Genomic DNA, 13,889 nt, shown 5'->3' with positions numbered 1-13,889 from the left:
CACTGTTGAGCAATATTGATCCAATAGGGCAAGACCTATTGATGAAATGCTCAAATTATGAACGCCTCAACCGCATAGCTGCTTACATCTATCGGTTTTGTTCTAATTGCAAAACACCAAGGCGGCTGTCAGGACATATTGCTGTGTCGGAATATTAACAAGGAGTACTTTTCTGGATCCGTATTGCACAACACTCTGCATTTAGCGATGAAATGAAACGAATCAAGTCATCCAAACCAGTTGCGACCAATAGTGTGTTAGCTAGTCTTGATCCTTTCATTGATAATGAAGGTTTGCTACGCGTTGGTGGAAGACTTCGGCATGCTAACATATCCTATGGTCAGAAGTATCCGATTTTGTTACCTAAAAATCATCCATATGTATATTTAATTATAAAACATGTTCACTTATATTACTTACATTCTAGTCTTGAAGTAACTATGTCAGTGATTCGACAAAAATATTGGTTGATTCACTGTCGCAGCACCATCAAGAAAGTCATACATGACTGTATACCATGTGTACGCTCTCAAAAGGAACTGTGTCAACAAATCATGGCTGATCTCCCGGCAGCTCGTGTTACCATGGCTCCTGTTTTCGCTCGAGTTGGAGTTGACTTTGCTGGGCCAATAACAACCAAACCTGTTGGAGTACGTACACGCACAGTTACAAAGTCATACATCGCACTATTTGTGTGTATGACAACAAAATCAATACACCTGGAAGTGGTGAGTGATCTAACTACGGAGGGATTTATTGCCACTCTCAAACGCTTTGTTAGTCGTCGTGGGTGTCCATCTGACATCTATTCCGACAACGGCACTAACTTTGTGGGTGCAAATAATAAATTAACGGTTCTGTATAATTGTCTTTCCAATAATGAATTTCAAAAATCAATAATTACACATTGTGTCTCCAATAACATAAATTGGCATTTCAACCCACCAGCATCCCCACATCATGGTGGTTTATGGGAGGCTAATATAAAAAGTACTTAAGTCATTCTCTATAAAAACATGGGAAACATTGTATTTACCTTTGAAGAACTCAATACAATATGTTGTCAAATAGAAGCTATATTGAATAGTCGACCTTTGTGTGCACTTGTTGACGGTACTGTATTGACACCAGGCCACTTCATTATCGGACGTCCACTGTTAGCTGTTCCTGAAGACGACATCGGGCCTATTGTCAACCATCGAAAGCGCTGGAACATTTTACAAAGAATCACCCAGACTTATTGGAAACAATGATCAAATACTTATCTGAATAATCTGCAACAACGATCCAAATGGCGCAAACCTCAAGATGATTTGGCTGTAGGCGATATAGTCATACTACGTTACACTGGAACACCTTCTACTCAATGGCCCATGGCGCGTGTAGTCGAAGTGTTTCCCGATCCTGCGGACAATCATGTACGAGTCGTACGCATACGCACCTCAAAAACTGAACTCATACGTCCTATTACAAAACTAGTCAAACTTCCTATTGAACACTGAGTTCCTACATTTATATTAAATATTATGTAACATGTATTATATAAAGTATTATGTTTTGTTAATTTTTAAGCTCATTTATATGTATCATATTATGTTACTGTTTTGAGACTATTGCTCAAGGTGGGCGGTGTTTGATAAAACTTTGTCATTACTTATTATCATCTTATCATGTACTTGATATCAGTTTTATTAACCATATATTTTTAAGGTTATGGTTGTATTTTATAGTAGCTAGTACGCGCTCATTTTTTGGTTAGATGCAACACTGTTTTTTTTCATATACAAAAGAATATACAGTCCACTCTCGACATTCAACAGAAAAAAAACCTCATGTTCTTTTTTTTACACTCATATACTTAATTTTCTAATACACACATATTAAAGTAATACACCTGTAGTGATCGCTGTGCAGGACACTGCGACTACGTACCAATTAATTATTTAAACGACGTAGCACGTTCCGTGGTTGATCTTGAGTTGTTGTGAGAAAGGTAGATGTTGTAAATTAAAACACTTGTTGTTTTAATTGAAATAAATTAAATGTTTTATTAAGTTTGAACAAATGAAACATTAAATAATGACATAAAACAAAAGTAAAATAGCTTACTGCTATGTAAAATTACAAGTATTGGGGAATGGCCGTAAACTCGCGGCGATGTGGCTGTGACAAAGTGCACGACGAGCAATAGTCTTACACTGGAGTTAACTACCTTCTGAATAATACTAAGTCAGTAGTAACTGGGTCCCTGGGGGGCCACCACCGCCACCGCCACCGCCACCGCCACATCACCATCGCCACCGCCACCGCCACCCCCACTACCCACCACTCACCCAAGGTACCGCCACCCATACCATCACTCGCTGCCCAGCCATAGATGCTGCAACCGGTACGCATATTAACATTCTGTGGACGGTCTCGGCACCTATAAACCATTTGAGACTTCTGATTGGCCCATTTGAATTTTATGCGCGAATTTCATTAATATATATTAACACTATCTATATACACTATTTTATATTTATATATTAATAATCATTATAATATAATACATAATTATATATATATATATATACATTAGGTTACTTATTTGCAACATTAATTAATAACACAACTATAAATTCATCAGATCATACATTAATAATGTATTGACATACTGTATTATTAGTTATTAAACAATTATTATTATTTGTTACCTACTTATAAGTTATTACAAATAAGACATATATTTTTTAACAACAATGTATTTTTGAAGACTAGTTTCTTTCAAAATATTAATGCTTAATAAAATTATAAGTATCAAATAAGGCTCTTAGAGGGTTTTAAATTTCGTTTATATTTTTATGCAATCTGCATCATAATAATAACCAATTGGTATTATAATTTTAAATCTAGAAGTTAAATTATCAAGTAGTTATCACTACAAGATTTACAATTATTATTTATCTATTTTTACTTTCTAGATGCACAAAATATTGTGCTTTGTGATAATACTTGTGAGTTGTGTTCATTCCGATTATGAATATATTAGTGTAATAATCATAATTCATAATTCACTATTTAATACAACTTTAGATACTTTTAATATTATTCAAATTAACCCTGGTTTACTTCGGGCTAATCTGTTGACTGAAAATGACATTAATAATTACATAAAATATTATTCCCAACAAACACAAACTAGTTGGTGTGTACTAAAATCATTTAAATCTAATAGATATGTTATTCGTTAAGTCAAATTAATCCTTATTTATACCTAGGCATATTATTATTATACTAAACATAGTTGTATAAGTTATGTAAATAGTTAATATTATTATTAGACTAATTAATTAATTTGTTACTTATAAGTTAAATAAGACTTATATTTTTTAAGAACAATGTATTTTTGAGAAAAAAATTTTACAGGAAAATATACATATGTCATCATAGTGGTGCTAATAAAGTAGATAAGGCCTTAAACAAAAAAGGCAAATCTAAAAACTGTGGGTGTGAATCTAAGATTGATATTAAAATTAAGTTAACTAATTCGAATACAAAAAAAAGGATCCCTATGTTAAGGTAAATTAATTGACTGTTTGATATACCTAGTTATGTATGTCATAATATGTCTTTTAGGATGGATTACCAGCAATTGTAAAATTTGAAAATGAGCATAACCATTCAATTTGTACTGCCGAAGCATTATCCTTCTTAAGACCTACAACTGATGATAATGTAAAAAAACAATTTGAAGACTATTTTAATAATGGTTTAGGTAAGTATGTTTAATGTTATAATTTATTATATTATCATAGTTTTTTAACAATAGGTATTTAAAAAAATATAAATTATGTTAAATTGTGTTTAATTTACATGAAGTAATGTTAGAATAAATAGAATCTAGTAGGTATTTATATATATTTTTATTATAATATATTTTACAATTACAGTAGATAGATATCTTCAAAGGTTTTGTAATTATAATAATTATTGTTACCATTTAATAAATAATAATATTTTTATAAACAAATATTTGTTAATTAATTTAAAGAATTCATTACAGGTATTGCTGAATTTTCTTCAATGCATGAATCAAAAATTGAACTTGAATATGGGTCAAACTGTGAACAGTTGGCTAATGCCAGTCTTGTAAAGTATTTTGAGTAAAAGTATTTGAATAAATGTATTTAAATACTTTTATAGTATTTAGAATACTTTTTAAATACTTTTTGATATAAGTATTTGTAAAGTATTTTAAATACCGTCTTGGACGTATTTGTATTTGAAAATCAAATACTTTCATACAAATACCTTTGAAAATTCAAACGAATTATCAGTTTTCACATAAGTATATTTTTTTTTAAATTATTATACTATTTTATTTATAATATTTTTTATTCATAAATGTTGAGGATCCCTGTCCCCTATTGCCGATGTCTTGTTGGTTTTTGTATGACGTGATTATTATAAAATATAAATTCCTATATAATAATATACCAACTTCTGAAACCGAATAGTTGTTATAATAATCACTATAAACTAATAAATATCATTCTATTTTTAGTGTAGATATACCTAATTTTTCTCTCAAATAGAAATTGTTGTGAAACTCCTTCTATGTAAGAGAAAAACGCCGTATGATAATATCATAATTTCTGTCTCTGTTATGACAACAAAATTCGCTGTCAATACTGAGAAGATATCTATAAATAGTTAGGGCCAAACCGTGTTTTCGATCCAAGGTCTGTGGCTACAAAGTACAATTCGAATATTTAATCAAGATAAGCATCTATAATATATTATGTTTATAGGTTTATTCTACGATTATTATTTTTAAGTATAAAATATAATTGTTTTGTTAATATACATTGTTACATCTTACATGGCATGAATGCGTGATTGACGGTTGTGTAGTTGTATAATGTATAACATTAGTGTATCAGTGTGACTAGTGTGTACGCGATACACATATTATACTTTAATTTTTCTCAGTGTTGTATTAAAGTGTAATAAGTGACATTGTCATTTTGAATTTATTAAAATATTATATTCGAATATTTCATGATTTTGTAATTCGTGATGTCACAACCTGAGGAGAATTTAGTTGGACAAACTGAGATTGGCAGTGTAGTGACAAAAAATGTAGAAGTTAAACTACCATAGGACGCTTACAATAAGCATTTCCAGATTATAAAACTAATAGATGAACAAATGTCCTACTGTTAAAACAAATGTCCTACTGTCATTACTGTGTAATGTACTATGTTAAATGTCTACATTGCATTGGACCAAAAACATTACCTATGTGCTGACACCAGATCCACTTCGAATCTTAGGAAACATTTGGCTGTAAGTACCTACATTATGTAAAAATATTCAAAGCTCTTATGGTTAAAATAATTATAACATTATTTTAAATATAATTATTTTATTTTGGATAATAATTTCTTACCTACCTAGTAAATAATTAAATAGGTACACAATTCTACTGGACACTATCATTTTCACTGTTTTCAGTAAAGGTGTCCAATAAAGTAGAGTTAAGTATAGTTTAAATTTTTACTTGAGTAGGTACTGCTCATACATATAATTTTTACTTGTTCCTATTATATTAATAATTAATATATTATGTACCTACTACCTATGGATAATGAAATTGTTATTTATAATGTTAATATCATTGAGAGAAAAAGGTACCTACTCATATTTGACATTTGTAAATACCATGTTGTAGAGTCAACACAAAACAGTACTTGATGAAATAACTAAAAAATCTTCTAGTTTAGAATCATGTAAAAGACTTAAATTAATGCACGAAGAAACAGGACAATTAACATTGAAGGAAAGTCTTTTAAAGAAAAGTTATCCAACAACATTTAAGAAAAATAGCAACAAAATAACACAATGTAAGTATTATTATTACCTACTTAAAATATCATTAAATACTGAATAGATACAATTTAAAATTATTATAATATTTTCCTCATATATTTGGTTGTAAATTAGTAGGTTTATGAAAAATAAAAATATTAATATAAATACTTTTTTCAGCTAACTTGGACACAATGATTCAAAAATTGATAATAAATCAATGTTTGCCATTTTCATTGGTAGAATCTGATGATTTTAAATTGTTAGTGCAAGAAGGATACCCTACACTTAAAGTAATAAGTCGTCCTACATTGATGAAACGTTTTGATAGTAATACCAGTGAACTTTTAAAAAATTTGAAAACAAATATGAGTTTTGAAAATCATATTGCAACAACAGCTGATTGTTGGTCTTGAGTGTTGGAAGGTAAATAAGTCTTAACTTAATCTATTTACAATTTGTATTTATTGTTAGGTAGGTATTATAATTATTTACACCAAATTATTTTTAACAATAATATTTAGAAAAGCATTATTTTAAAGTAATCAATATGACTAAATTAATTTGTATTTCAAAATAAATATTATTAGTCTTAATCATACCTAGGCAATAGGCATATTATATCAAATTAGTATAATATATTAGGTATATTAATTTATTTTCAGATCCTATATTGGTATTACTGCTCATTGGATTAATGACTCTTTGGTGAGAGTGTCTTGCCTATTAGCAATCAAACGCCTAGAAGGAAAACACACATATGACATACTAGCTAAAACAATGGAAGCTGTTTACACAGAATTTGATATTAACAATAAAATTTCCCTTACAACTACTGACAATGGATCAAATTTTGTGAAAAGTTTCAAGTGAGTAATCTGTATATATATTGGTATATTATACCTACATCTTTGTACATATTTATACTTCTATTTTTATATTCATTTTGCTTTATTTTAGGGTTTAGAGTAACAAAAATTATTCTTCAACCAAATCTAATTTAAATACATTTGTGAACGAAGTTATAGAAATGTCTGATGATGAGGAAGAAAATATTGTAGACAGCTATAATGCCAGTGGCGAGGAAGATGATATAGCAGAAGGAGTAGCCATTCTACCAATTATTGATGTTTTGCTCTTGGGTGAAAATATTACAGAAAATTATGAATTTGAATATTTATACAGTTTGCCAAAACACCATCGATGTGCTGCACATACCCTCAACTTAGTAGCCACAAAAGTAAAATTTAATTTATTAAATAAATATTAATTAGTTTATAATGTAATATCTATTACATTATTTTATAGGATTCCGAAACTGCATTACTCTGTTACCAATATAAAAAACAAAGTCAATTAACTTTTGCGAAAATCAACGATATTTTCAATAAACAGAACCGTTCGACCCAAGTTGCTGATATAATAAAAAATTGTTTGGGCGTATACCTCAAAACACCAAATGTTACGAGGTGGAATTCTTTATATGACAGTATGAAATTTCTTCTTAACTGTTATAGGTCTAGTACTTCAAAATTTAATACTATGTGTGATGAAATTAATGTCTCAAGAATTAAAAAGAGCGATTCTGATTTTATCGAAGAGTATTGTACAGCTATGGAGCCTTTAGCTATTTCACTTGATATCCTTCAGGTATGGTTTAAAATATTTAGAAAATTATGTAATATTTAATATAACTTAACTTTATTCCCAAATGTAATCATTTTCCGAGCATGATAATTTAATTGTCACTAATATTTAATATACAAATAATTTATTTTTCAGGGTGAACATAATATGTACTTTGGACATTTATTGCCCACTATAACGGAACTAATGTTAAAATTTGAAAAACTTAAAAACAGTCACATGTGTTATTGTCAGCCTTTAATAACTTCTCTTCACAGAGGAGTTAACAAAAGATTTGGAGAACTTTTAAATGATGAATTTCTCATAATTGCAGCGACATCACATCCATTTTTTAAATCGGCGTGGATAGCTAATCAATACAAAAAAATACTGCAGTCACTCTTTTGCGAGACGCTTTTATGTTGGCTCATGCAGGTGGATGTTTAAATAATTCAATCAGTGAATATGATGTTGATAGTGAAAGTGATGACAATGCCAATACATCATTCTTTTCTTGGACACAAAAAAAACCAGAAAACATTGCAGTTGAAGCAGAATTGGATGACTTCTTAAAGAGAAGTCCAACAAAAAAACTGGAAACACTAAATTTAACTCCTACATTAAAGAAAATGTTTATTAAGTATAATACTCCTCTGCCATCCAGTGCTTCAGTTGAGCGAGTGTTTAGTGTTGGCGGAGCTGTTTTATCAAAAAAAAAGGAAAAATGAGTGATGAAAACTTTGAGAAAACCATGTTACTTAGATGTAATAAAATATGTTTTGGGAATGATTTTTTTTATTTGCTCTGTATGAATATAATTAATAATAATAAAAAAAAATAATAATTTGTATTTCATTAACAACTGTTTAACTACTAATCATGTACCTACTACCTATTATTAAAGAATTCAGAATTGCTATAATGTAACAAGTTTAATTTATTTTCATTTTTCAATATACAATTAAGAAAGTGGTATAAAAAGTTCTAATAATACCTAGTTGAATGTAACACGACAATACAACATTATTTTTTACATCATTAATTTGGTAAACTATTCAGTAGAAAAGTAAAATAAATAAAGTATTTGAAAAGTATTTAAATACATAGCAAGTATTTGAATTTGTTCTAAAATACTTTTTCTTAAAAGTATTTGATATGTATTTTAAATACTTTCTGAATGGATGTATTTGTATCTGTATTTAAATATAATTTTAAAAGTATCTTTTACAAGACTGGCTAATGCTTCCATAAATCCAAAGTATAGAACTGTGATATTTTGGTATGATCAATGGAAACAAATTCATCTTGGACCTGCCTCAGGAGTTGGTGTTATACAAGTAAATTGATTTATTAACCAATAAAAATTAAAGTTATGTATGAATATAAGATCAATAACAGTAAGTTTAATATTAGAATATTCATGTTTTAAGTTTTTACAAACATAAGTTGATACAATTTCAGACTTGCTATTGTTTTAAATTTAGCCTTTAGGATTATATTATTATAGTTATAAAGACATTGTCCCATTACTCCCATTGTGTTTATTCCCATTAATATATTATTTGCTAATTAGTATTTATAAATCTTTCTTTAAGAGCAAATAAGTGTATTACATTATTTACACACTAGCTGACCCGACACGGCGTTGCCCGTGTATTACTTTCTTTTTTTGCATTTTCGTATGTCGTGTATTAGTTTTTAATTTAATTGTATGGATAGTGCCAATATCACGTCAAATTCTCAATTTAATTTTGTGTGTGTGGGTGTGTTAAAGATTCATTGAAAACATACATTTATAGGCCTTGAATATTATTATATTTTTTTTATTATTATTATTAGCACCTCCTTATATACTACATTGGTTGTTTTTCCACTTGTGGCAAAAATGACTAAATGTAAATGTCATACATAGAGCACCTTACGTCACCAAATAATTTTTCTTTAGTCAAGAGTGCCATTAATTTCTTTACTTTAATATGAAATACTTTCGCTATAATGTCATGACGATCGTCCAGCTTTTGTCCTGAAAACAGTGCATCTATGATGTCTTTCCAAGTAGGGTTACATGTAAATGTGATGAATAGATCAGGGCGACCATGTACGCGGACATATGTCATGACATCTTGAGTTCGTTCATGTATATACTTAGGTCCGCTAGTAAATGATGAAGGAAGTACTATGATTTGACCTAGATTAGTTGCATTAACATCATTACTCCCCACATTATCTTTGAGATGAATATAGTTCTCAGCTCTTAGCTGTTTCTGATGATTCCTAATACAATTCAACCTTCAGTTTCAATTTTTGCGTATAATTCGACCAAAAATTGACTGAAGAGGGAACGGAAGTATACAATATGGTTAACTTCATCTTGCCTAATCATAATTCGGTAAGCATAAAAGGATGCCGCAGAAACTTTTTTTTCAAGAGGCAATTTCGTAGTGGGATTACACAATGGTATGTCAATAGAGTATCCGTCCTCGCCATGGCAAAACATAAGTGGATACTTAAAAAAATACATATATATATAGCTATATAAAATGTATACAAACTTTAAAAAAATAACTAAATGTAAATGTATCAACACATAAATCAGGTTGTTATAGCAACTATTTATAAACAAAAAACAAAAAAGGAACCTCTGTACAAAATTTTAATTAGCTGTAATAATAAAGTGATAAATGTGTTAACACATAAATCAAGTTGTTATAGCAACCATTTATAAACAAAAATTAAAAACAAAATTTCCATCGTAAATCTCAAAATCCCCGTTTTAGCAACCCTTTAAAATGCGAATTTTGAAAAATCCTTTCTTAGTGCGCCTATACGTTGCTTAAGGAACCTCTGTACAAAATTTGAAGTCCCTATACCCAGCGGTTTGGTCTGGACGTTGATGAGTGAATCGGGGCGGTCTCCTATCTTATCTTAATATATATAAATCTCGTGTCACAATGTTTGTCCTCAATGGACTCCTAAACCACTTAACCGATTTTGATGAAATTTTTTACACCGCGTGTAATTTGGTCCAACTTAAAAGATAGGATAGTTTTTTTTAGCTTATTAATAATATGTGCTCAAACAGGAATATTGAGATTTACAATAGAAATTTTTGTTTATAAATGGTTGCTATGGGGGTTATAAGATTTGAGAATAATATTTATTTATTTGTGGTTGCTATGGTAATATATAAAATTAATATAATGAATTACGGATTTTGATAACATTTGGTAACCATTTAATAATATGAATATAATATAATATAATATAATTCCTCAGGAAAATGTGCGTATGTAATACAATTTTAGGAAAATACACCAGAAAAGTTCGGAATCTGGGTGTAAAAAAACAACTGTCACTGCAGTTGTTCAGCAAGAAAATAAACTATATTAAGGTGGCTATTGATTATGATTGAATATAATAGTTATAGACCTGATGTTATATTTTGTTAAAACCATAACAACAAAAATAAGAATTAGCAAAATAAGTCAATGGCCACAGTAAATTTAAAATTCACAGCAATAGTTAAATTTAAATTAAATTAAACTTGCCAATCGCGTGAATGCACGTTGTGACTACAATAACCTTGATTATTTTTTTGCCAGACGCATCATCGGCGAGCTGGACGCTCTCATCGGATTTTAGTGCGTTAAGGTTGGGTTAGGATTATGTACTAATTGATTAATATAATCCACCGTACTATGTCAAACTTGGTATAACTTTGATATTTATTAGAGTTAAATCATACACTTACATACAAACAGCACTAGGTCAGCGATCTACCGCAGATAGATTGCCTACCTGATAAATGATAATATACTTCAGCAGTTCAGCGAATCAGAATTTTTATTCCGGGCAACAGACAACTTAAGATAAATCTAGAACATAATCCACCGAATATTAAATAATGAATTGAACAAAGTTTGAGTCATATAGAGTTGGTATATTTAACGAGCAAGATAAATATTAGTTAGTAACATTATAAACATAGATCATTCTTATATTAATTATTTTGAAAATAGTGCTGGGATAATACACAATATAGTATAGTGTATCACATAGTACATAGGTATTTAAATGCAATTTTAATATAAAATTTTCATATCTCCGTGATAAACCATATTTATATGTTTTATTACATTTTCTCATACATAATAACACTAATACATGGCCTACGAAAATGCAAAAAAAACCAACTAATACGCGGGCAACGCCGTGTCGGGACAGCTTGATTATAATATATATATTTAATATACATTTTTTTACAGCAATAGACTAACATAACAAGTTATACTAAGTTTTATTGTTTTACCAACAGGCAACAATACAAAAACCACTTGGCACATTATTGTATTTTACCCACTATAATAAAAAAAAAAAATGACATAACTTTGAAACTTAAGTGTTAGAAATTATAAAATTCTTATACACATCTCGCGGGGTCCGCAATCTACCACATGTGGATTGCCTACATGATAATATACTGCTCTCATAATCATAAGAGAGTCTCACGGCAACGGTAAGCAGAATGACTATAATTTTATGACTTGAGTAACTCACTGACTGATAAACGTAGAGCCTGAACAATGATAGATCGATGCTTACAATTTACACGGTACATTCGTAAAATCGTATCACAAATTTAGTGTGTAATAAGAAAGCATTTTACAAAATTCGCATATTAAAGTGGTGCTTTCACAAAATTTTTGAGAATCAAAACAGTCAATGAAAATGTCTAAGTTTTGAACACCGTTAAACCGAATAGTAAATAACAAATTAATCAAAATTCGAATCATGTTATATAGAATTTGCATTTTTAACGGGCAACGAAGTGCACGGGGTCAGCTAGTATGTATATAGATTATTTACCTACACGTTAAAAATCTCTTAAATTTTTTTAGATTTAAAATTAAACATCACCTATGCCTTTTTTAAAGCTAACAAACAACATAGTAATTTTTTTAATAGAGGACTTTCAGTTTTAAATAAATATTATATTAAAATGAATTACCTACTGTAAGTTCCTACTCATATATTTAAGAAAAAAAATGTATTTATGTATTTGTTTACCAAATGGTCAATAACTATTCTAAATTATAATTCAATATTAAAATATAATTAATTACCTGCATATATTATAATATCAAATATTATTAAATTCAGTTATAATTCTGTGAATGAATAATAAATATAATAATAAGTAATAAACAAATTATACCAACAGATTAATGAGTATACAAATCGGTGTGGGGCTCACTGGTTATTACTGTATATTTTATAATGTATAGTGTGAATCTGCTATATTATAACCGTTATTATAAATTTGTATTTATCACATATTATATTTATAAATAACATTTTATACTTCCAATTATTTTAATTTTTATAAAATTAGTTTTAACAAAATAGAATACATTTTTAATATAATATAGATTTAGAAAAAATATGTACTTAATATAATAATGTGATAATAATATTAATTAACTCATAAGTTATTGCATAACGTGGAAATTTTTTTAACTAAGTTAGAAGTTATTTCTAAAAATAAAATAACTAATTATTTAACTTAGTTAAAAGAATGTTAACTTTTTAACTCGTTAATACCCAGATTTGCATTTTTGTTTAGGTATTTGAGTAGTATTTTAAAGTATTTTTACAACATTGATCATATTATAATTTATGAATAATATAACATTTATAATAAGTATGGTTGTGTAAATAAAATTTGAAATATAAATAAATATAATATTGTGATTCTTATATGATAGTCCCCTATACCTATATGTTTTTTAATTTGTTTCAGAAACTCAGAGATAAAGCTAATGATTATGAAACAGCAGGAATTATTGTGAAGTGTGTCGAAAATCCTTTTGCTGTGGTTATTATAACTCCTATAATGCAAAGAGCTCATGAATTGCCGTTTTCAAAGGATATAGCTTTTGTTGATAGTACATCTTCATGTGATGTCCAAGGCCATTCAGTGACATTTATGTTAACAGCGTGTGGTATTGGTGCGGTTCCTTTAGCCATTATGATAACTAAAAATCAATCAATTGCCGATTATACAGCAGCATTTAATCTTATTAAATCGTGTATTCCTAATGGTTTTGGAAACCAAGGTTTTCCATTACAATTTATAACAGATGATAGTGATGCAGAAAGGCAAGCTCTGAAATCTGTATTCCCTGAATCCAAATTATTATTATGTCGATTTCATGTTTTACAATCTGTATGGAGATGGTTATGGGAAATGAACCACCAGGTACATAAAAATGATAAGAAAACGTTGTATTTGTTATTTCATGTCATTTCAGAAGCATCAACACAAGAGTTAGCCATGGATTCATTTAATAGTGCAATTGGATTGATTTCTACTTCATCAAATGTTATTAATGGAAATAATATACCATTAA

At 28.8% G+C, this 13,889-nt stretch overlaps 1 protein-coding gene across 1 annotated transcript; it reads left to right on the top strand.

Moving 5' to 3' along the window:
* The first annotated feature begins 7,373 nt into the window (after positions 1-7,373).
* On the top strand, positions 7,374-8,209 carry LOC126552019 (uncharacterized). Its single transcript, XM_050206491.1, has 2 exons — positions 7,374-7,503; positions 7,636-8,209. The coding sequence occupies exons 1-2, from the start codon at positions 7,396-7,398 to the stop codon at positions 7,924-7,926; spliced, it is 399 nt and encodes a 132-aa protein (XP_050062448.1). The 5' UTR covers positions 7,374-7,395; the 3' UTR covers positions 7,927-8,209.
* Positions 8,210-13,889: the final 5,680 nt, after the last annotated feature.

Source organism: Aphis gossypii, chromosome X, assembly GCF_020184175.1.
Source record: "Aphis gossypii isolate Hap1 chromosome X, ASM2018417v2, whole genome shotgun sequence".
NCBI lineage: Eukaryota > Metazoa > Arthropoda > Insecta > Hemiptera > Aphididae > Aphis > Aphis gossypii.
The sequence above is the reverse complement of the archived record's forward strand: the minus strand, read 5'-3'. Positions and strand labels throughout refer to the sequence as shown.

Excerpts from the sequence above, each read along its gene's own strand:
- LOC126552019 (XM_050206491.1), top strand. The coding sequence starts at position 7,396 with ATGTGTGATGAAATTAATGTCTCAAGAATTAAAAAGAGCGATTCTGAT. Across the intron at positions 7,504-7,635 it reads TTTCACTTGATATCCTTCAG|GGTGAACATAATATGTACTT; the intron begins GTATGGTTTAAA and ends TTTATTTTTCAG.